This window comes from Misgurnus anguillicaudatus, chromosome 24, assembly GCF_027580225.2.
Source record: "Misgurnus anguillicaudatus chromosome 24, ASM2758022v2, whole genome shotgun sequence".
In the NCBI taxonomy this organism is placed as follows: domain Eukaryota; kingdom Metazoa; phylum Chordata; class Actinopteri; order Cypriniformes; family Cobitidae; genus Misgurnus; species Misgurnus anguillicaudatus.
In genome coordinates this window covers 25,675,957-25,700,832 of record NC_073360.2, presented here as the reverse complement: position 1 = coordinate 25,700,832, position 24,876 = coordinate 25,675,957, and the positions used below count along the sequence as shown (strand labels likewise).

At 37.9% G+C, this 24,876-nt stretch overlaps 2 protein-coding genes across 13 annotated transcripts in view; one reads left to right on the top strand and one right to left on the bottom strand.

Annotated features, from left to right (window-relative positions):
• nf1a (neurofibromin 1a) overlaps positions 1-24,876 on the top strand; it is an 88,401-nt gene that overhangs the window by 44,161 nt on the left and 19,364 nt on the right. For all 11 annotated transcript variants that reach the window (XR_012367565.1, XM_055196815.2, XM_055196813.2 and 8 more), the window contains 11 exons: positions 9,334-9,766; positions 10,228-10,568; positions 11,906-12,108; positions 12,197-12,390; positions 12,640-12,780; positions 17,177-17,456; positions 17,688-17,902; positions 20,680-20,741; positions 20,869-21,010; positions 23,262-23,363; positions 23,706-23,846. Coding sequence is in view for 10 of the 11 variants with exons in the window: in XM_055196815.2 (XP_055052790.2) it covers positions 9,334-9,766; positions 10,228-10,568; positions 11,906-12,108; positions 12,197-12,390; positions 12,640-12,780; positions 17,177-17,456; positions 17,688-17,902; positions 20,680-20,741; positions 20,869-21,010; positions 23,262-23,363; positions 23,706-23,846 (2,254 nt within the window). In the remaining variant the exon portion in view is untranslated. The remainder of the gene's footprint in view (positions 1-9,333; positions 9,767-10,227; positions 10,569-11,905; positions 12,109-12,196; positions 12,391-12,639; positions 12,781-17,176; positions 17,457-17,687; positions 17,903-20,679; positions 20,742-20,868; positions 21,011-23,261; positions 23,364-23,705; positions 23,847-24,876) is intronic.
• Positions 3,388-24,876, bottom strand: part of LOC129438183 (uncharacterized) — a 42,471-nt gene continuing 20,982 nt past the window's right edge. Inside the window, exons 1-4 of one of the 2 annotated variants that reach the window (XM_055196816.2) lie at positions 14,529-14,827; positions 8,962-9,118; positions 5,369-8,867; positions 3,388-5,055 (exon numbers count right to left, since the gene is read on the bottom strand). In XM_055196816.2, the coding sequence (XP_055052791.2) occupies positions 3,568-5,037 (1,470 nt within the window). In that variant the 5' untranslated portion in view covers positions 5,038-5,055; positions 5,369-8,867; positions 8,962-9,118; positions 14,529-14,827 and the 3' untranslated portion in view covers positions 3,388-3,567. Of the gene's footprint in view, positions 5,056-5,368; positions 8,868-8,961; positions 9,119-14,528; positions 14,828-24,876 lie in introns of those variants that run through there. The other variant, XM_073862827.1, reaches the window with a different exon arrangement.

Below are 24,876 nucleotides of genomic sequence, written 5' to 3'. Positions count from 1 at the left end.
CTGTATCTTTGTTGAGGGGATGTGACTACAAACACCCCTTTTCTCGGTCAAATAGGCACCGAATTCGAAATGTATGTTATATTTCGTCTACAAATATGACGCACTTTCAATAAAGATGAATGTTTCTACGGGTGAAATGCTCCTTTAATTGTACAATACACATCAGATGTTTAGCCAACATTCTGTGGGCATGACATCTGAGGCTGAGACTATTAGTAATCTAACCTCAAGCAAAAGATGTGTGTGGATTACTTTTAAAGGTGCAGTATGTAGTTTTTTGACTGTAATGCATCAAAATATATTTGAAGAGTTTGGTTCCAAAACATGATAAATGCCATTTAAAAAAAATTACCAAAATGTGAACCAAAATCAGTATCAGGTCAGTATTAAAAAGTAAATTCTTCATTTTATGCAAAATCTAATATCCGCCCTGTTATTCTGTCGTCTTTACTTTCTTTTTTTCCAATCTGCTACAAATGGCAGTCCTCCTTTTCTGCAAAATGCAATAAATCAGCTTAACCAATCACAGCTCACCATTCCACGCATTGTGAACAACTATGGTGGCACTTTTGAATACACACTGAATTCTAGTATTCCTCATTCACTGGCATTGATAAACTTTTGGTGGTTTTCTGTGGCGGGGAAGAAACGAAAGACATCAAATTCAAATAATTTTGCGTGAGAGGCACTCGGGCGAAGGAAAAATGTCGGCTATTGCTTGTTCTCACACGACTGCATCACCAAATCATTTTACAGCTGATCGCTGTCAAAAAAGTCCAGCGATGACGTCCCAAGTATGACAGCTGCAATGACAGTGTTCTTAATATGACAAAGTAAGTGTTTTGTTTAATGCCATTTAATGTTTTTTATTATTATTATTTTAATCAGTGTATACCACTAGTCAACTAAATGAATATAACATGGCAAAGATGAATGCACATTTATATATTGATTTAATGGATTTATAGCATTTAAAAAAAACTTTTGCATTTATTGCATTTTGCAGAAAAACTAATCAGTTTTTATAATAAATCTTTGAAAATCAAATTATGGATTTGAATTTTTATGTTATTATAACCTGAAGATGCTAAGTGAAAGTTTGTAACAGAAAATAGTGGTTTGCATCTTGTCACTTTCTTCATATAGAAATTTTTTTTTACCCAAATTAATCAAAATGGATTTATTGCGTTTTGGAACCAAACTCTTAATTTGTGGATATTTAGTAAAACATGCGAAGTTCACATAGGCTGTTTCTCTTGAAAAACAATGCTTAAGCTAGTTATTCTCTTTTTGAAATGTGTGTGTCGACATGTCTATTTTTGTTTTGGTCAGCGTGATCCATCCCACTGCCAATTTATCCAATAGTGTATTTTGACAGCTCAGTTGCCAGTTATTACAGTTACTTGGATGAGTCTGCAATGGCCCATAAATGCGACCTACAAAATGAGCTGCAGTTATAAAAATCCACACTTCGGTTATTGGGATGTGTTTTGCTCTGTTTGTCTCCTTTTTCTTTCCCCTAATGTTTTGAATGAGCTTTTGCAGCTTCTGGAAGCACCAATGGGGTGTGAATGTACCAGTGCATTAAAGCAGCCTGGCAACACCAATCGAATGTGTGACACCTGCATAGCAACACAGTGATGCTTTTATAAGAGCTACTGAGGCAGGAAACCTGCAGCAGTTGAATGATACTGAAAATATGTGGATGTTGTTAGGGACCTAGTCTGAATGTGCAAGGTACTGTTGTGTTACCATGTAACTTGTTGTTGTAATACAATGGTACTAACAATTGCTGTACTTTATTATAAGCAAAATGCATTGTGCATAAGAAAAGTTTTTTGCTTGCTGTGACAGTTGGTTAGGATTTGATAGATCCTTATGTCCTTTGTTTGTGGCATGTGAAATAAATACTGACTTTTACCAGGTTGTTTTTTACTTTATGGTGTACCACAAGGGAGTATTTTAAAAATGATGATTGATACTAATCTCCATCGCTTTAATATAAACCAAAGGCAAATAGTAAGGCTTGTGGTTTGTGTCCCAATATAACTCTGTGACATTTCCTTTCTCACTTCTGCTGTTGGTTGCACAGACCTGACATTTATTTATGTGCAGTAAGCATCTGTACTAGCTTCCTACCCAGCGCAGTGTCAATCACTGAACAGTTTATGAACCTTTTCATTTGAAGTGAACTGCTCGTGTTAGTTAGTGGAGTATAAAAATGTTTTAGTAGTCGGTCTGTATGTAACATGGTATGTTTCAAAGCAACATAGTGTGGCCATCTTGATGTTTTTGATAGATTATGAATTTTACTTCCTGCACAGCACTTTAGTAAAATGTGCAAACCCACATGTGCTATTTTATTTTACAGCCGAAGAAATGAGAACACACAGGCTTGAGTAGTTGCAGTGTTTTTATGCTTTGAATCAGATTTAGTTATGCTGATTCTCATGTTGATTATAGCTCCTCATAGTTTGCAGCTTAGCAATGTGAAATAGTAATGAAATACTGTTAGCTATGCATGATGTGTTCACATGTTAATTCTTACACACACAACTCTATTAACACACAAGATTTGGAAAACAAAAGTGCATTTTTACTCCAAAGAGACATTTTAATACTTGTTAGCTTTCCTAAAAAATTTAAGAATTAAACTGCTGCAATATTTGACTTATAAAATACTCAGGCTGTATAAAATTCCTTGTTGCATTTACATTTTTAATCACTTTTTAATTTTTACTATTTAATCAAATTGAATTTACAATTCATTTCAACTTTCTTGACTACCAAGGAGTTGCTATAAGTTATAAAAAAGTTAAATTAGCATGATATTTCAACTTTATTTTTATCATTTCTAGCAGCTCCTCGCTAGTCAATAAAGTTGAAATTAAATGTCATTTCAAGTTGATTAAACTTAAAAATTTAAGTGCAACATGGACATGTGCATCTGACATGTTTTCTGAGAAAAAAAATTCTGAATGGCCTAAGGCCAAGATTAAGCAGATTTGAAGTGAAAGTATTTGATAAACATATAATACGTGCTGAGAGCATTTGATTAATATCATTCTTATCTTTCACAGAATTGGTTTTTGCATCTAAGCTCATATGTTGTCTCCAAGAACTAGCGCTGCCTAACGATTATTCGCGACTAATCGTTTGCAGAACAAAAGCTCTTATCTACACCATATAAATGTGTGTACCGTGCATAATAATTATGTATATATAAATACACACACAGAAAAATATATATTTATATGTTAGGTATTTATATTTACACATAATATTAATTACATATAAATATAAAAATGTATATACACATGTAAATATTTCTTAAATATATACATGCATGTTTATGTATCCACATATACACAACTACCATACACAGCACACACATTTATAAAATGTAAATTAAAAACTTCTATTCTGCAAACGATCAGTCGCGATCAATCGTTATGCAGCCCTACCAAGAACATCTGCGTTCGATTAGTTGTCATTATAAATATGAGTCTGATGGTTTTCTCCATTTGAGTGGTTTTTTAGCAGTGAAGATTGTCTGTTAGATTGAGATTATGGCAGTGGTGGAGCGGGAGGAACATTCCCAACATTTGATATTTGTGTAGGAGCTATGTCTTCTGAAAGCGAATCAAGATCTATAGACACTAAAGGGTGCAGTGGTTTAACCACAGGGTCCTGAGGAGAAGATTTAGGGAGATCATCATTCAGTTCGCCTGATTCTTTGATATCCACCGTTACTGCTGGGATTTTAGTGTCTGTGGAGTCAACAGAAGCTGGAGCTTGATGGTTTTGACTTTCCTCTGTCTCCGGCAAGTCTCGAACCAGTGTTTGTTCCCCGTTCGTGCCTTTGACCTCATCCGGAATTTGTCTGCCAAAGGTGCTTCCTTGCAGTATATCCCCCATGAATACTTCCTCGTCCGTATCCCTCCGAAGTGTCAGGTGTTTGGATAGTCGTTGGGGAAGGTATTTGGAAATGGAGATCTGGCCAAAGCCTCGTCTGTTGACAGACTCGGACTCCACAGTGGCCGGCACGTCAGGTTGAACTTCGCCATCTAGAAACGGCGAGGGCCCGGCCCACTCGCTATTTTCCAACTGCTTTTTCTGGATTTTTCGTTTCCGGACCAAGATGTATATGATCCCTATGAACATTAATACCAATGTAGTGCAAATTATAGACGCCACGATAGGACCTGGGCTCTTTTGTTGGTTGTTATTAGGTGGAGGGACCACTTTCTTTTTGGTGGTCTTCAGAGTGGTTGTGGTTCTCTCCACTGGCTTGATCGTAGGTGGAGGCCGTTTCTCTGTGATTTTTTTCCTTTGTGTGGTTTTGATCAAATCTGTCACAGATCTTACTGTGGAGGTGTGAGTCACTTGGTTGGGCTGGACTGTAGCCTCCCGTGTTTGGGTTACAGTATGAAGGTTACTACTTGCAGTGGTTGTGTTGCTCTCTGTGTCTGCTACACTTGGCTGAGTAGTATAACTGAGGGTAGTGGGATTTAATATTAAGGGTGTTTCCCGTGTCTTGTCCTGCATTGCAACTAAAGGCTCTCTGGTTGCATTCCCCTGTTGTGCAGTATCTGCCTCAATTTGTTTAGATGAATTATTTGATGGCATAAATTTTGTAGTATTTCGGATAGCCTGTTGTGTGAGGATCCTTTCCGTAGTTTCCGTTGGTTTGGTTTGCAGGTGTTGTCTTGTGCCATTTGTATCTCTCTTCCCCCTCTGATTCAGTACGTGAGCACTGAAAGTCCCCACGTGGAGGCCTTGATGCTCTGATTCACTTGTTCCTGTGAGATGTTGCATCTCCATGCTTCTTGAAAGTGAAACCACGTTTTCTTTTTCAGCATCAAGAGAGTAGTGCCTCAGTCCTGACAGCCGTTCTGTTGTGTGTTTAAGACTATGATGGTCAGCGATGTGCTCGTTGTTCCTCTTGATATTTGCGCCTGCCGTTAAATTACCGTTTGGTCTCCATGGCAGTGAGAAGAGGAAGACGACGACAAGTGGGCATGAAATCGACCTCATGTTGTTTTTATGGGACACCTTACAAAAGCAGAAATTTTTACTTAAGAAACCATTTCATCTCTAAGCAGATACTCTTGATAATGTGCAATGAGTTATAATTAATTTTCTGAATCTTTGTTTAACTACTTATACGTATTACATCACCAGATCTTTGTGTATTAAAGAACACAGAGTTTTATTGTAGATGCTTACAGAATGGCAATGATAGCATATAGGATTTTAATGAAAACTATGTTTGCATTTAGCTTTACAGTAAAACCAACTTGATACTCAAGTGGCATGCAGTAGGTGTATGTAGTAATTTAATGTAATAAAAAATAAATCAACTCACTTGAGATTTTTCCAAAGAAAGATTAAATTGTTGGCTTATGAGAAATGAATCAGGAGAATATATCCATACCCAGACAGCCTCAGATGCATTTGCTTAAGAGCGAAGTGTGATCTGATGAATATACGGAACCTTCACTCAACAGGAAATGAAAGCTATGAAATGGTTGCGTTCGTTTTCTGCTAATACGAGTTTTATCTATGAGGAAAGAGTCTGTGGTAACGTTGTGAAAGCAAGGGTTTTTGATCTGCGCATGAGAACTATATCAGTATTCTGGCTCTATAATTAAATGTTTATTAGCTGACTTAATCAAAACTGGAGTAATTGGGAAAGCAAGTTTAAGAAAATATTTAGCAGGGCAGAAGTCATGTGAGAGGAAATGATCTCATGTCTCTTTTTTCGTAATTCTTCTTAGAAGTTCCTTTTTCAATGTAAAGCTTCTTTTAAATGCAAATCTTAGAAATGGAGTTTATCTGTAATTGTTATTGAGAAAGAATACATGCATAAAGCACAGTTTTATCTGAAAATAATTAGGTACACTGTTTTCTTTATTGTTAGCATTTTATTTAACGTTGAAGTACAAATAAGGAGCTCAGAGAGTGACAAGGGTGGGCAAGGCCCTTCAAAGCAAATCATTCAGTGTTCTAGAGTTTGGAAGCAGAATGCTACTGCCAAACTTTACTATGTTTAAGGTCTTAAAAAAACACATATGCTGCTTTCAAACTTCTTGGCTATTACTGGACAAATCATGTTATAAATATAATATTGGAAGAAAGTGACACGCCTTTCATGTCCAGATTTTCCCAAACTCTTTGGTTGAGCCAATGTTGCATCGTCTAGCTGTTTTTTACTGCAAGGTTGATGTATACACCGTTTGGGGGCTTAAGTGGGCTTTATATTTCCGCATCGATTTAACGGCGTAGCCTACGCAGAGACTCGAACCCTACGCAGTAGCCTAGCATAGGCATAGCATGACGTGCACCTCTTCCAAAATGTTACAGCGTGTCAATGCTCCGCAAATGCTCTGATTGGTCTGCTAGAATCCCTCCCATCAGGTCAAAAAGATCTGTGCGGCATTTCCTAACACAAATTTCTGCTAATAACAAAGATGGCCCAAGTTAAAATGGGATATTTAATTCAAACTGCAACAATATTTGCTGTATATTTACCTTCATCACTGTTGGTCTTCTAAAATGACATACACAAGCTTCTTCTATATTTGTGGGTTTACTGGGCATGTTACTTTTTCTTCGGCCTTTGCTCTTATATTGTGTGATACATGGGTGGATACTGCCTACTAGCGGTCTGCGTGTTTAATTGCACATCGATGCGAATAGCGACGCAGAAGTAGAAATGAAAACCGACGTGTAGCCTACTGCATCGAGGCTATAGCGTAGGCCCTACGCAGAAGTATAATGAGCCCTTTACACTTTAAAAAATAAAGGTGCTTCACGATGCCAAAGAGGAAACGTTTTTGGCTAAATGGTCCATGAAGAACCTATTTGGTTAAAAAAAAGTTCTTTGTAGTTATATAAAGCTAAAAAAATGAATCTTTTAAAAACCATTGGCTAGAGATGCACCTATAATACATTTTTTTCAGCGATACCGATAGCCGATTATTCAGACAGATATCTGCCGATACTAATAGTTTGGTAGTAACCTTGCATTAACTTAATTCTGAAGATTACATTTTCTGAATGTAATTCATTCATATAATGACCATTAAAGGGCACCTATTGTCCAATTCACGATTTTACATTTCCTTTGGTGTGTATGTGTGTATTAGTACATGTTGCACCATATGCAAAAGGTACAAACCCCCAAAGTTAATGATGATCCGAGTTATCGTCTCCAACGTAAATCTTTTTTTCTTGGACTACAACAAACTCACCGATTGTAGGCAACAGTTTACTTCCTGGGATTGGTGATGTAGACAAGACCGACATTATCATAATTCCTCTCGCTTGGACTCACAGCCTGTTAGCATTGCAGTGTGACCGACTCTTTAAAACATGGTAAGGAGCGTCACATTTCCGGCTAACGTCAGAGGTATTCAGGCCAATCACAATGTACAGATTAGCTGGCCAATCAGGAACAACAAGCTTTTCAAATCTGGAGCTATAAAAATGTATGGTATGTTGAAAATATGTGTTTTTATCCATAAACCACACAAACACATTGTATTCTACCTAATAAATAAAATAACGCAATGAAATAGGTGCTCTTTAATATTGAACATTAAACTAGTGATGTTTCTTTACATTGTTTCTTTACAATTTATTGCAAGTTCATATTCGGCCATGACTAGTGCCTGTTTTTAAACTATCAGCCGATAGTGTAAAAAAATCCTTTTTGCCAATTATTAGCCGATATATCGGTGCATTTCTACCTTTGACTTGAATGGTTTCTTCAGATACCAAAAGTGGTTCTTCTATGGGATCTCCTTGAAGAATACTTTAAGCACCATTATTTTTTCAAGTGTATGAATTAGTTTGTGTTGCCTATGCACATAGAAATTGGCTTGGACAAAGGATTTACATAAGAAAAATTTCAGCTTTAATTATCTGTGAAAACACTTTGTTTGCATTATTGTCATATTGTTATTTACTGAGCATGTGTCTCATTAAATCTAGATTTTCTTTCATTTAGAAGTAATGTCCTTGCCAGAATTAACAGATGTTCATAGTTAGTTCCATGTTATAAACTACGTAATATGTTAAATTAAGCTTATAATTTTTTTTTGTTACCACCATATATTTAGTCACTGCTAAACTAAACTATAGGAATTTTTTTGCTTTTTTAAAGATTTGAGTATAAGAAAAAGAAAAAACGAACAAAAATGGTCTAAAAAATACTATGACTAGCCACTGATACCATATCACGCTAATTGTCTCCAGATCTGACCCCATATTCAAAAAACCATCCCATCTTGCTTTACACCATTAGAGGCATGTTCTCCAAGTTTATGGGATCTATGCAGGATTCCCTGGATGCTGAGCTCTGGATAGTTGTTTGCACACATTCAGAGTTTTGAGAGCTGTTTGTAGTAGAGATATACTGGCTCGGCCCTGCGTCCCCATCCTGGATCTCCTCTTCTTTTCCATCCTGGATTTCCTCTTCCTCCCCGTCAGTCTTGACTTCCTCTAGAAGAACGCTGGTTTCACACTGGCCCACGATGTCTTCCTCTCTTCTCTCCGTTCCCCAGTAGCCCGCCCCGCTCACTAGATCTGCGTTGCTTCGAGATGGACGAGGGGCCAGGTGGCGACGTTTCAGTTTGGAGATGTTACATGCCAACACTATGGTGGTTATTAGTAAGATCAGGATGATGCCTCCAATAGAAGCGGCCACAATAAACACCAGCTGGGGATCAATTAAGCAGCTGATCTCTGAAGCCCCAGTTGGATGTAAGGTAGTCGATGCGAGTGAAATATTTAACTCTGGGGAGGTGGAGTGGACCATTGTGAATCCTGTGGTCTTCTGCGTTGTCGCCATGTTTGGAAATCTATGAAGTGAACATGTATCGTTATTAAGACAAACAAGTATCATTGAGATTAAAAAAAAGGTATTTTTTTAGTTTCCAATAGTTTGTTTCTTACCAAAGTAGATATAAGGCCTTGATGATGGAGTTTATCCGGAGAGCTGGATGCTGAATAGTGAGCTGAAGCAGAGATGCTCGGTGTTTATAGGTTGCGCAGTCACTTCCTGTCACCCTGCTTTACGATGTAATTTAAGCGTTCTCAGTTGAGTTTTTACCTGTGGTTACATGAGAAATATGCAGGGTTATATTTACATAGGTACTGTTTGACACGTAACATTTGCTATTTAAAGGCATAGTTACAGACCTTTGTCTAATAAGCATCTTTTTATATATTTACTTGTAACTGCTTCACATCACTCCCAAAACACTTCTTCCAGTCACACAGGTCATAGTTTCTGAATACCTAAATTCCCATTGTTTCCTCTCCCAGGTTCAAAACCGGACAAATCAATGGGGATCTTCTCATATATCATGTGCTGCTAACCCTCAAGCCTTACTATGCCAAGCACTATGAGATTGTGGTTGATCTCACTCATGTTGGTCCCAGTAACCGCTTCAAGACTGACTTCTTGTCCAAGTGGTTCGTGGTCTTTCCTAACTTCGCCTACGAGAACGTGGCTGCCGTGTACATCTACAACTGCAACACCTGGGTCCGAGAGTACACCAAATACCATGAACGGCTACTGACTGGCCTTAAAGGAAGCAAGAAGCTGCTGTTTATCGACTCGCCCGCACGCCTAGCCGACCAAATCGAACCAGAGCAGCAGAAGCTGCCCGCTGCTACACTGGCACTGGAAGAAGACCTGAAAGTTTTCCACAATACCCTGAAGCTTGCACATAAGGACACTAAGGTGTCAATCAAGGTAAGAACTTTGTAATATTAAATGCACTTATGCTGAAAAAGTAAGTCAAAAATAATAGCCCTGTTGTTAAGTCTTTACATTGATGCTAAACTTTCCAAAGAGTGAAGTTAAACAGACCATTCACACAGGATGTGTGTATCTGTGTTATTTTTAATTTTTGGTCTATGTACATGCTTGTCAAACGCATCTGTCTTGGGTCTTGTGTTGCATCTTGTGTTATTTTCTATGCCAAAAGCGCCACATTGAGAGGCGTCTTAAAATTAGTTTTGCGTTTAAATAAGCACCATTTGACTTTTGTTTCATTGTGAACTTCATTTAGCTATTTTTGTATGCAAGTGTTATGACTCTACAGTGAGCTCTATGTTGTAACTTTCCCAGAACAAAAAAGTCAAACTAAGTCTTTTCTGTTTAGTCTTATGTTCCTAAAATGTTCTTTAACTTCTTGGCCTTGTTTTACGCAGGTGGGCTCAACAACCGTACAAGTGACCGCCACCGAACGTACGCGTGTCCTCGGCCAACCCGTTTTCCTGAATGACATATATTATGCTTCAGAGATCGAGGAAATATGCCTAGTGGATGAGAGCCAGTTCACGCTGACCATCGCTAACCAGGGCACCCCTCTCTCGTTCATGCACCAGGAGTGCGAAGCTATCGTTCAGTCCATCATCCATATCCGTACACGCTGGGAGCTCTCCCAACCGGACTCCATTCCCCAACACACCAAGATCAGGCCTAAAGATGTTCCTGGCACCCTGCTCAACATCGCCCTGCTCAACCTGGGAAGCTCAGACCCCAGTTTGAGGTAAATGCTATTTTTTCCCAGAACATGTTGGGATAGTGAAGTATTGACTACGCTGAGCCTATTGTTGTTGAATATTTTGGGTGAATGGTCCAATGCAATCCCTTATTATGACAAAGGTCTTATTATGACAATGGGCCTTTCATTTGCAGGCCTGTGTCTTTGTTGTGAACTGATTAGAAATGCTAATACTGCTCCTTTGTGTCTTTAGTTCAGCTGGGGCGGCTCTTGAATTTGCCATCCCATGTAGTTTTTCAGTTTTATGATCCTAATTTAGATATTTTATCGATTATTGAAATAATTTTAAAGCTGCAATTTTGTAAAATTTGCCTCTATATCGCCATCTCAGTTTGAAACATAAAATTGCAGGTCACTTGTCATATTTATATCTTTATGCATGTTAGTCAAATTTGCAGACTGGCATTTTTGGTTTATTATAAATCATTATTATAAGCCAACTTATTAATTATAAATACAAATTTATAATTTAAATATAATAAAAAATATTATTAAACATTATTATAAGCTTACCACTATGAATTGGAGTAAATGAAGGCAACATTAAATTAACCTATAACAAAAATATTTTTTGCTCACTCATTTATTTTGGATTATTTTGTCCAAAAATTGCAGCTTTAAAGGGACATTCCACTTTTTTTGAAAAAGTTTTGGAATTCATCCAGCTGATCTCCGGGTCTGGCGCTAGCACTTTTAGCATAGCTTAGCACAATCCATTGAATCTGATTAGACCATTAGCATTGCGCTAAAAAATAACCAAGGTGTATACTCTCAAAGTGGCGTTATAATAAAGGACTTTGCTGATGTAACATGGCTGCAGCAGGCGTAGTGATATTACGCACAGACCGAAATAGTCCCCATGGTTACTTTCTATGGCAGGGGACTATTTTTCGGTCAGTCCATAATATCACTACGCCTTCTGCTGCCATGTTACATCAGCAAAGTCCTTGATTATTACGCTAGTTTGAGAGTCTTAGCCATATCTCCCTAGAAAATTGCTATTTTAAATTTTCCGTTTGTCTTAGTACACGATGTAACTACAAAAGAGTCAAGTTGTAAATAGGAAAAATATCGAAACACTTTGGTCATTTTTTTTAGCGCGATGCTAATGGTCTAATAAGATTCAATGGATTGTGCTAAGCTACGCTAAAAGTGGTAACGGCAGACCCCGAGATCAGCTGAATGGATTCCAAAATGGTAAAAATCTAATTTTATCTCTGGGGAAGCTGGAAAATTTGCATATTTTCAAAAAACGTGGAGTGTCCCTTTAAGTAAATAAGTGCATCGAATACTTTTGTGCTAACTAAAAATTCGTTTAATAGGTCAGCTGCGTACAATCTCCTCTGTGCCTTAACCTGCACCTTTAACCTGAAGATTGAAGGACAGCTTCTGGAAACATCTGGCTTGTGCATCCCAGCCAACAACACCCTATTTATAGTCTCCATTAGCAAAACACTAGCTGCCAATGAACCCCACCTCACTCTGGAGTTTCTGGAAGAGTGCATCTCTGGCTTTAGCAAATCAAGTCAGTATTATACAAATTCACACCTTAAATATAAAATTACTATGTTGATTGCAAAGCAACTGTTGATATACATTAACTTGTATTTTAGGTATTGAGCTAAAGCACCTGTGTCTGGAGTACATGACTCCTTGGCTAAAAAATTTGGTGCGCTTCTGCAAACACAACGATGACGCTAAAAGGCAACGCGTCACAGCTATCCTGGACAAACTCATCACAATGACTATTAATGAGAAGCAGATGTACCCATCCATACAGGCGAAGATATGGGGCAGCTTGGGGCAGGTAGGTTCTCCACCTTTGCAGATGCTCTGATTAATCGTCCTTTATTAGCTTATCCTTAAATAATTGGATTATTTCAACAGCATCTCCATACAATGATAAATGGCTTTAAACCGTAATGTCACTTGAGTATTTCAACAGCAGCTCTGGTTGTGTTCAAGAACTCTAAAGCAATTTGCTGGGGTTCGATAAATGCTCTTTGAGAGTCAGCATTTACAGATTTACACTTCTCTTTAAAATGCATGTTTATAGATCACAGACTTGTTGGATGTGGTGTTGGACAGCTTCATAAAGACAAGTGCTACTGGGGGTTTGGGATCTATCAAGGCTGAAGTGATGGCTGACACAGCCGTAGCACTGGCATCAGGAAATGTCAAGCTGGTGTCTAGCAAGGTAAACACTTACCACTTATGTCATATACTGTAACAATTATAGTGTATTAAGGTATAGGTAACCCCTGTTTTACACATACTCCGTTTGCAGTGCGTCACTGACCCGCTTCTTTTGCGTATAAACAATCATGTGATTCACACTTTCTGTGGAAAGCACCTCCTCAATAAACAATATAACATAGCCTGCTTTGTTTTTTTCACAAAACAATATACTTAAGATATTATTTGATAGACTATTATAGATATCTAAAATCTCTAGTGTTTCTAGACTAGTGATCAGGACACATGAATGAATCAAAGATCTATTTATCTCCACATATGTCATGAATAAAAATCAGCAGCATGCCTTTTGAAGAGAAAATGTAGGTGACAGGCAGGTTGTACATTTATTTATATTTGCGTAGACGAGAGTATTTATAACGGCAATGAACGTCTCACGAGGCAATAAATATCCTCACATAACTTAACATAACAGCATAATGACTTGAATAAAAAGACAAGGAAGCATGATTGGCAAGCAAATTGTATCATTATTACTGAGAAAATAAAAGGCAATATTACTGAAATAAACTCTGAGGTAAATACGCCAAACACGCTGTTAACCGCAATAACAAGTCTAAATAAGCTCAATAACAGTTTTAAAAAACATTATCATCACTCAAAACTTTACATGACAAACATTATATTTAAAGGAACTGTATTCTTACAATTATTCAAAGATGCACACATTATTCCATAATTACTCCCATTTACTGAGCACGTTTGTCTCTGGCCTCGCTCTTTTATGTAGTAGCGCTGGTTCATTTTAAAGACTAAACATGCGCTATCACTTTAAATCAGCGCGTGCAGTACAGCAAAAATAGACGTGGTGCGGAAATGATCGCAGCGCTGCAGCACCGCATCTGCAACGGACCGCATATGTACATATGCTGTCTGAAAGCTCTAACCTGTTAACATGGGCACGTAAAAAAAATGCTCCACAAATGCACTGCATACTGCGTATGTGTGAAACAAGTGTAAGGAATAATTGACGACGGGCCAAGGTGGGAATGCGGCACGATGCAAAGTGGTGTAATACAAACCCGGTGTGTGCATTATTTTTAAATAATTCAAAGGACCGGAGTAAATTATTCCTCTTAAACCATGTTTACCACAAACATTGCTCTGGTTAATTTTTTTTTTAAGACATTTGAGAGGTCAGGTGTGCATTATTTGGGTTTGCATTATTTTCAAATAATTCAACGGCCCGTTGTGAATTATCCCTTACTTATATCATTTACTCGTCTACAGTATATGTAAAATGTGATTTGTTTTGCATTTTACACTATTTTGTCCAAAATCTAAATCAAATCTCTGATCTATACCTGGTATTTTTTTTATGTTGCCCATTTTGCTGATAACAACTTGTGTATCTGACCTCTCTAGTTTTGCTAATAATCAAAAATGTTTAAATTGAATAGTTTAGTATTATTTACAAATTCCAGTAAAAAATCAAGTAGCTTTTATATTAAATGATTTGTGTAATTTCATGCAATTCATCTCCGCTCATTTATTTTTAGTGTTATAACAAAATGAATTTGTTGTTGTATTTTCTTCGCATTTATTTTGACATTACAAGAACATTGATTTCGTGATTCGAATCTCTAATCTGTTATAGTTTCTTTTTTTGCTAAGAAGTCTTCAAAAGTCTTCGAGTCGTATATTTCTCAGTTTTTTCCAGCCTGCTAACACTTAAACATTTCGACTTACCGCTTAAGGTGTTTCTGGTCCTTGTATTTCTGAATCATTCCTCTTGTGATCTTATCCACGCTGACTAGCTCTTCTACCCAGCATCTATTATCCTAAGTGTTTGTACACAAATGCTCAATTGGTACGTGTGTGCGCGCACACAGACAATAGTAAACCAGCCGAGCAGTCGCTCCTATTATCTGGGCAACTGTTAGTCATTACGCTCAATGGACGTCATTGTAAAACAGTTAGGCAAACGATAAACACACTAACAAATTTACAAATCATAATGTACAGGTTTTGATGTAAATGATCAAATTTTCTTATTTTCTTTTGTCACCCAAGTTGTCAGCTATGCTGCTGAGTATGTGTAAATATTGTTTGATTAGTAGGTGCCAGCCACTGTTGATGTCACTGCGATTCAGTTCTGGAGCACAAGGGCCTGCTTTGTGTAGCTGTTGTGTCTTTCGAACACTTGTGTAGCAGAGGAGCTGCGAGGTTAAATGAGGGCCGAATATAATCTTATTGACAGAGCTCTGTAAGCCAGCAGCAAGTCATGGTTACGTACGTCACGCAAAACAAAAACAATAGGGAAGTTTTCTGTAATCTTTTTAATATTAGAACAGTTTCTTATATTTGAGGATTGTTGCAAATATTAAATCAGTGATATTTCATGTTTAATTTATACCCTTGCCCATTTCTGCCTCCAAAATGTAGAAAGTCAATCTTGATGGTGATAGATAGGTATGTGGATGGGTTGGTTTATGGAAGATCGATATAAAGATGAAAATGTTAAAACCATTTCTCCAGTATAGACGGTTTTATTGGATCCAGTCGCTTTGATGCGGTTATGCGCTTGGCCTTAAATTTAGCTAGTGGCTAAACTGACCTCTGGACCAAGTGCCTTGTAAAAAACAAAAATGTTTTGGTTTGTGCCCTATTGCAAAGACAAAATCCAAAATTATTTTTGGAGACAGAAAGACTATCATCTCGAAGTTACCAAAAGGGCCTTAACTATGGAGGATTATATTAATAATTTTATTGTTGAGAAGGTCGATGAAAAGCTTCAGCTCCAGGCAAAAATTTACAGGTCACAGTGTAAACGCGATAAAATGCATTTCGTTGCACTCATGATCAAATTAAATAAGTACAAGTCTAAGTTGCATACGTTTCCAGGTCAAGCCTTTTTACCATCTTTACCAAGAGTTTCTCTCCTTTAGTTTGGCGCTACAGTATTTACATGAATCATTCAGCACAACATTGCTATTACAAATAACATTGGTTATGTCGGTTATTTACAGATACATTAATGAAGCTAAGTAACATGATGTACAACGCAGCTAGAAGCTAACGTTAACGTTTTCTAATATTAGGTTAACGTTACATTAGAGATGTTAAAGATAACATTCAAATACGTTGTTGACTTAGCTTAGAACAGATGTAGACATCCTTGTTTAATTTATCCACGTTTAGTTTGTGTCTACCGCATAACTTAATCCAGAGAAGACATTTACCGTTATCTCGGTTGAGATGTGGCTTGGGAAAGGGTTAAAAACACACCGTTGCCCAGCCTTTCGGGATACCTAGTGTCGGAGTTGCATGTACCCATGCACACAGTTTGATCATTTAAAACTTAAAATGACAAAAAAACATATAAAAACGAATGAAAACTGACTAACTGCAATGCTTTTTAATGGACGTGTAAGCAGAGAATGTCCGAGTGTATTGGGTTAGCTATGCGCACTGTGATTGGCTCATCACGTTTGGGGGCGTGGCTTAGCAATAGGTCAATTCTGTAGCAAACATTGTATACATTAAGTTTATGTTAATGTTAGCTCAGCATAGTAGTTGATAAACTTTAGGTATGATTTGAACTAAGGTAACGTCTTGTTACTATCGTAACCTCGGTTCCATGAGAGATGGGAACGAGACATTGCGTCTGCTGACGCTATGGGAACTCCTCCCTCTTTAGGTCACCGGACGCAATGTTGAGTGACCGCTCTCGATAGGGAACTTAAAGTTCAGAAATAATCTATTCTAAGGGTGTTTTCACACCTAGTTCGTTTGAGCCCTCCAAACGCTCTCAGAGCAGTTCAGGGTGTAAATGTGAACAAACCAAGTGATCTCAGACCCCCCTAAAAGGACCCAAAAGCAAACCGAACTCAAACCACGTCTGGAGGTGGTCCGAGTACGGTTCGCTTTTGGGTTCTTTTGTGGTTCGATTTCTTTTTGTTATGTGACATCAATTAGGTCCCGGTCCATTTCGCGTGTGGTTTTGACATTGTATCAAAATAAACTGCTGCACAGAAAGCTGGAGTCTGAGTTCTTATGAAGTTGTGATGTGAACAAGAAATGTTCTGAGATCACTTCAGGTCTGAAGAGGACTAAAAAAAGAACTAGGTCCTCTTTTGAGTCCACTATAGTGTGAACACCAAAAGGACTGAGGTCACATTCGGCTAGTTCCTTTTCTGGTTCACTTTAAGTGAACTGGGTTTGGTTCTTTTAAAATGAACTATATGTGAAAACACCCTAAAAGGGACTCGGTTGTCATTGTCATTGATCAAGTCTACCGGAAGTTTTGGCCTCATAAGCAGTTTGTTTATGTTGTTGCTGCTAAAACTCTCTATATGATGCTTTGGTGACATACATTACATTGTATTTTTTCCCAGGTGATTGGCCGAATGTGTAAGATCATCGATAAGACGTGCCTGTCTCCCACCCCTACCCTGGAGCAGCACCTGATGTGGGACGACATCGCCATCTTGGCTCGATACATGCTCATGCTCTCCTTCAACAACTCTCTAGACGTGGCCGCTCACCTGCCATACCTGTTTCACGTCGTCACCCTGCTTGTGGCCACCGGCCCGCTGTCCCTCAGAGCATCAACACATGGCCTTGTTATTAACATCATTCATTCTCTCTGCACCTGCTCACAGCTCAACTTCAGTGGTGAGAAACAAGCCTTAACAAACAGGATGTTATACAGTATCTCTGCCTAATGGGAATAGATAACTTATAAACATTGATAGATTTCCCACCAAATTAATAACAATGCCTTTACCGACTGTCTTTTAATTGGTAGAGCATTGCAATCTATGCAGAACTATCATAAAATGTATAGATTAAATGCCATTATGTTTTAACATATGAGATTGATCTATTATTTGGTGCTTTCTGCAGAGGAAACTAAACAGGTGCTGCGTCTGAGTCTCACTGAGTTCTCCCTGCCCAAATTCTACCTGCTGTTTGGCATCAGTAAGGTGAAGTCTGCAGCAGTCATAGCTTTCCGCTCCAGCTACAGGGACCGCTCGTTCTCACCCGGCTCCTATGAGAGAGAGACGTTTGCTTTGTCCTCTCTGGAAACCGTAACAGAGGCTCTGCTTGAGATCATGGAGGTCAGTTAGCTTTAATGTACATGATTATAAATAAGCTTTTCATTTTTTTATACATATTTCTCTTGGTTTAAAGGGATTGTTTACCTAAAAATGAAAATTCTGTCATTTACTTACTCTTATGATCTTACCAGTTAAATTTTAGGGGTACACTGTACCCTTAAAAGTACACAATAGATCCTTATGGTACAGTAATGTACCCAAAAAGGTACAACATTAGCCTCTTTCACACATTACCATGAATTTACCCGAATTAGTTTACCAGTAAATACAAAAATGTGCTGTTCACACACCCGCAGTGATGTTTCGTCTTTTACCAATAAGACATCATTCACACATCAGTATCAAAATACCGGTTAACTCAGAGAGAAAGTGGAAGTTGCCTGCGGCGAGCTCAGTGTTGTATTTGTAAACAATGGCGGTTTATGACTTCATATTTACGGCCCGTATTTTGTTATTTTCGCATCTGTCAAACGCTGATGGTTGCGAAGTTGCTCGTGGCCAAACAACATTGCATTAGGTGACGTCAAGCAGAACCTGCATCTTAAACCACGCTTCACAGAGGGACATTAAAAATTCAGCAAATAGATGGTGCGCTGTTTTAAACAACTTTGGTGAAGAAATGTGGATGTTAACTTCAGGTGTTCTCAACTTTTAAGCAGCGTGTGTGTGGAAACGAGTCATCTGTATCAAAACGTTATGATTGGCCCAAAGCTGTCAGCGCGGTCTGACGTCGTCCGTTCTAAATGCCGGTAATCTATATTTTTTTATTCAAACATAGTGCTTACTCGTAAATTACTGGTAATGTTATGACATCCTTTTACTGGTAAATTGGCAGCACTGATTTACCAGAAAGGGTCTGTTCACACATGATGTTTAGTATACATATTCTTTTAGTATAGTATTATTTTTCCTACAATGGAAGTGAATGGGGCTCATGATGGTTTGGCTACAAAATATCTTCATTAGAACAAAGAAAATGTATCAAGGTTTGTAACAACATGAGAGTGAGTAAATTATGACAAAATCTTTTAAATGGCCTCCCAAAAATGTTTTGGTGAACTGTCCCTTTAAGGATTTTCTTTCAGCACTATTTATACACTGTCAGGAAAAAAGGTTTTAAAACTGTACTATTTCTGGCACTGGGGTGGTACCCTAAGATTTCGTTTTGTATCTTTACAGGTATCCTAAACATAATACAATGTTGTACCTTTTGGGTACCTTAACTCTTTCACCGCCAGCGGTAGCATTTTTTATCATTTTCACAAACATTTTTAGCTCACGTAACACGCTGTTTCTGCATTTCTGATGTTAATCTGGAGTACCTATAGAGTAGTATTACATCCTTTATATCTCCGAAGAGCCTTTAGTTTAATCAGATTTATAAAAGAAAGATTAGCTTTACCGAATCTTTCCGATAACGTACGAAACAATGAAGAAGAAGGAGTTACTACCGCGGGTGGAGCAAGTACGATTCATGCAACACTATACAACTCTTATAACTAGGGCTGTAATGATTAACCGTGCAAATGCGTGTTTTCTCAATGAATGAATTTGAATGAATTACGGTGAAATCCAGGTACATCTGAACGCCAGGGGGCGCTCCCGTGCAGAAACTCCCTTTGTGCCACAGAAGAAGTAGCATTACGAATGCTATTCCAGGAAATGTCTACAGGAATATTTATATCACTGTTCTTCAAATTGTGTCAGGTATTTTCATGATAATATTGAATATTTTAAATTATTTTGTTTAACGAGTGTTGCTTTTTTAAATGCACCGTTATAAACGACTCCGACTCATAATGATTTTATATTGATAAGGACTTCCTACTGACCAGATGCCGTAGTACACGCACAAGCTGTGCATTAAACAAAGAATCGCAGCCTTGCGATTCAGAATCGAATTCAGACAGGCATTTTTAATGGGACACACGGTTGAATCGTTACATCCCTACTTATAACTTATGATTCACTACATGTTTGTGTCATGTATATAATATGCACGCGACCGCATTACTTACCACATGCAACTCATGACCCGGTTGGGAAAATCCAGTGCATCAAACACACACGCAAAACTTTTACCCCGGATAATAAACTATATCTATTGTTTTCATAAGGCTGGATTTCTTCTGCTTACATCCAAAAACACATTCAAATATGGGTAGGTTTCTTCAAAAACACAAAATTTTGAGCAAAAAGCTGAGATAATTCCATTTTAGTGAAGGTCTTTTGTTGGAAATCAGATTCAGAGCAATCCTCAAAACACACACGGACATGCAGCTGCTTGCCCTAGGGCGATCCTTTTGGGTTTTTTAAGTTGTGGAAGCCACCTGGTGGATAATAGCGGTATTGCGGAAAGCCGGAAATTCTCGTCATTGGCAGGGAAGCGTTTTCTCTTAATTGATGATATAACTCTTCAATGGCGGCGAAAGAGTTAAGGATCTGTTGTGTACCTTTTAAAGGTACAGTGTACCCCTAAAATTGAACTGGTACAAAAATGTTCTTTAAGTTACTGCTTAGCGTACCCCAAAAGCTACATTTCAATGTGTTGTATACCCATAACCGACTTCAACACATTGGTCCATGCAAGGATTTAGGACCAGAGTGTGGGCGGAGCATTATAAGCTATATCAGATTGACTTATAAATATTAATTAGATGATGTAACTTTCACCAAGTTGTTTTAAATGACTGCTTCTAAAATCTTGGTTATAAGGATGGTTATGCATCTGGCTCTGTTCACATTTTATTGAAATGGTTATTTGTTATTTTCGCCAGGCTTGCATGAGGGACATTCCTGCATGCAAATGGCTTGATCAGTGGACTGAACTGGCTCAAAAGTGAGTTGAAAATATTACATATAACAATTTTGATTTTGAAAATGGCCTTTATGAAAAAGTTGTATGAATCAACAACAGTATTAAAACCTGTGAATCTCTATGATCATGTTTTGTTTGTTTTGGATAGGTTTGCTTTCCAGTATAACCCCTCACTTCAGCCAAGGGCCCTGGTGGTGTTCGGCTGTATCAGTAAGCGAGTGACTCACGGCCAGCTCAAGCAGATCATCCGTATTCTCAGCAAAGCCAGTCCTTTGCTCAGCATTGATCGGGTTTGTCTCCTTGTCCTATCTCTTGTACTATTCTCGCTGTCAACAACCTACTTTTAGATACATTTTCAGTTCTACATCATTTGCTTTTTTTGGAGAAAATGTGCTGGACAATAACTTAAATTGGATCCGACTGGATCTGGTACAACATTCCTATTAACCAATCAGATTTAAGGGTTAAGATTTGGCTTGAGCGATTCAAGAACAATCTATAATACTGACTTTTAAGGTAAATGGTGGGTAGGGGTGGGCAGTATGACCAAAAAAATCAATTTCACGGAATGAGCCATTGTTATATTTCACGGTATACATGTTTTTCAGTTTATATTGTTTTTGGTAGGGATGCTCCGATCAGGATTTTTGCAGGCCGATACCGATCACCGATTTGTTGTCTTTGTGATCGGCCGATACCAATGCCGATACAGATTTTTCAAGCTGATATGCAAGCTCTTTGATGACTGTAACTTTTAAAAAGTAATACCACAGATGTTGCCTTTGTTACTTGCAGTAATTAGATATATTATTGTTTTAATAGAGAATCATATAAATTAGCACAACAAATATTTCTTCTGCAAAGAGAAATTTAATATGCCTTTAAAAAGGCTTATGTCTGTAAAATCTAATGAAAATAAAACACTTCACAGTCTTTACTGTATGAATTAAATATACACGCATTCGTATGAAGTACAACAGTTCTTTAGTGAAGAGCAGAGAGTGATTTTATTGAGAGATGAATTAGGTTACTGTAGCTTTAAGACTTGACAGAGATCGCTCTGTTCACGTGCACTGACGACAGGCTGCTGTGTGCGCGCGGCGGGTGTATGCAGACGAGAGTAGCTGTGAGGAAAATTAAAGTTTAAACCCTCAAAACTTTAAAACGCATGCAAATAATAAACTTTTGACATGAGGATGCAATTGTCCGTGATAGATATCTGTTGTATACGCTGTTTGATGGGGATGTGAATACGGGTCGCGCTGTTAGGACCGGACCGCGTCCTCATAGAAAATACACATATCTCTGTAAAGGCAAAGAGAGAAATGCAAATCTGCACGTCGCTCATGAGCCACGGGTTATAAAAATGCTCTCACTGCGTAAAAATGGTCTTTAACTCCAGCCGCATTGAGGAGCCATATGATGACAAAAGTAAACAGAAAGATCGGTTCACGAGATCGGCAAATTTAACGAGGACCGATCGAGTCATTTAATGCCGTTATCGGCCGATACCGATCTCTGGCCGATCGATCGGAGCATCCCTAGTTTTTGGAATATAAAAATTTGCAGACATTTGCCACTCACTATAGCTTTTAACTTATTGATTACCACAGTTTTAAAATATGGGCAAGTTAAAGCTAGTGTTAAAGTAAAAATGCCAAGAAGATGACAACAGATTAAGTCTTGATAGACAGAATATTGTTTTTATTTGATAGACTATTGAAGCTATAGTATGCATTCATTGTATTTTGTATTTATGCATATATGCATGAATATATGCACAAACCTACAGACAGGATAAATACCTGTATATAAGAGATGGTGCTTTAGATAGATATTATAAATATGAAAGGTGCTATGAGGTGATAACCATGAAGTCTGTTTTAAGGTCTTGACGGCCTATTAGACCTTAACCTTTGCGTCTCTTTCTCATCTTTCTGATCAAAGATGTTTGTACTATTAGCAAACGGCGCGTCAAACTACATCGCTCCAGCAGCGCATGTGTCACTGATATAAACACGAGTTTTCAGTTCAGAAAACTTACAACTATTAGCATTGTGTGCTAATTGCCACTTACGCACGCCTCGAGAGACCTCACAGGAGAGACTGCTGCTGCACGAGCCCAGAGAGAGCGAAAGAGACCCACGATTCACTGGCGTGTATTATGAAATTACACAAATAATATATATATTTGTGTAATATCTGTTACGTCTGTTACATATTATTTCACGGTAATGAAATATATTGTCATACCGCCCAGCCCTAATGTCTTTTCTTAGATTCTTGTTTAAATAATTTCCCAATAGACTTAAGTCCTAATAATTCCTGCAAAGAATGTAGTTTACTTAAAGCTCTTTGAATATATCCGAGAAGTTTAAAAAGACGCTGAAAGTTTTGAGAACTGAGACTCTTAGAAATAACGAATAGTGAGTTTGTTTATGCAGTAATATGTTCCTATAATTTTGCAGCGTGCTAGTCGTAACTACTGTAGTGCCGGTCTATGTCATTGTGCTTTTTATAATCGGTGCTATTCACACACAGGGGTTGGAGAGCTGCTTAAAGGGACCGGATAACTACAACAGCCAGGTTCTCATTGAAGCCACAGTCATCGCACTTACCAAATTACAGCCTCTCCTCGATCAGGTGCAGTCATGTTACAGTTTTTATTATAATCATAAGCACTGGATGCCATAGAAAAAGTATTAAAGAATGTGGCAAACCAAACTGGTCCCCTTTCCCCTTTTTCAAATTAAAGTATTTTCTATAAAAGAAACCAACAAGAGTTGGTCTTCAATTTTTTTTCCCAAAAGGTACACTTTAAGGGGGGGGGGGGGGGGTGTCGTCTTATTCGAGACAATATGGTGCATTCTTGATGTTTAATTGAAAACTTGCATTTTTATGTAACAGGACAGTGAAGTGCAGTGTTGTAATTTATGTTTTGGTAATTTGGGATTTGTCTGTGTGTGTGTGTGTAATGGTCTGCAGGATTCTCCCATGCATAAAGCTCTGTTCTGGGTGGCTGTCGCCGTGCTGCAACTCGATGAAGTGAATCTGTACTCCGCTGGTACCGCACTACTAGAGCAGAACCTGCACACACTGGACAACCTCCGGGTGTTTAATGATAAGGTACCAAACTAGAATAAACGTTAAATTCACAGTTTTGGGGGTGCTTTTACACTGTAAAACCCAACAAGTTCAGAGTACTCAAAAACTTTGGGTAATCCGATTACATAAAAAGATTTAAAGGGGACATACCATGAAAAATTACTTTTTCCATGTTTAAGTGCTATAATTGGGTCCCCAGTGCTTCTATCAGCCTAGAAAATGTGAAAAAAACCAACCCAGTAACTTAGTTTTGATAAAACATTCTCTGCAAGCATGTGAAAAAATAGGTCATTGAAATGTGTCTCCCTTGTGATGTCAGAAGGGGATAATACCGCCCCTTAATCTGCACTATCCAACCATAACACTGCCATTTAGTGCAGATGAGCTCATTTGCATTTTAAAGGATACACCCCAAAACGGCACATTTTTGCTCACACCTACAAAGTGGCAATTTTGACATGCTATAATAAATTATCGATATGGTATTTTGAGCTAGAACTTCACATACGTACTCTGGAGACACCAAAGATTTATTTTACATCTTACAAAATGTCCCCTTTAAGTAAACAACTCAAAATTGTTAAGTAAATAATGGTTATAAATTACATTAATCCAAACTTAAAAGTTTATATTTCATTGTTTAATATTAAAGTACACTATATTTAAAACTACTGTAAGTAGTGTTTACCATTTATTTTTCGTTCATAAGTTAGTGAAACAGACAGTGTGTGATTCGTGTAAAGAAACTGAGCTCAGTGCTGGCATTGGCTTCACACAGTTATTGTTTGTATATTTGTTTATGATAAAACAACACATATCCAACCTAGAGCCTAAGCACAGGCACTACACTTCTAAACAATGGTAACCAGAAAACTAGCAAACCTTTCTTAATCTCCAACAACAATGTTTAACACTATTGATTTTTTTACTTACTGAAAACCACATAAAATAAATATCACTTTAAAAATGCCCTCGTAATGCAGGCTCATGCAAAGCATTCTGGAAACTGGAAATCCTCATCAACCAATTGTGTTGTTTTAACGTTAAACTA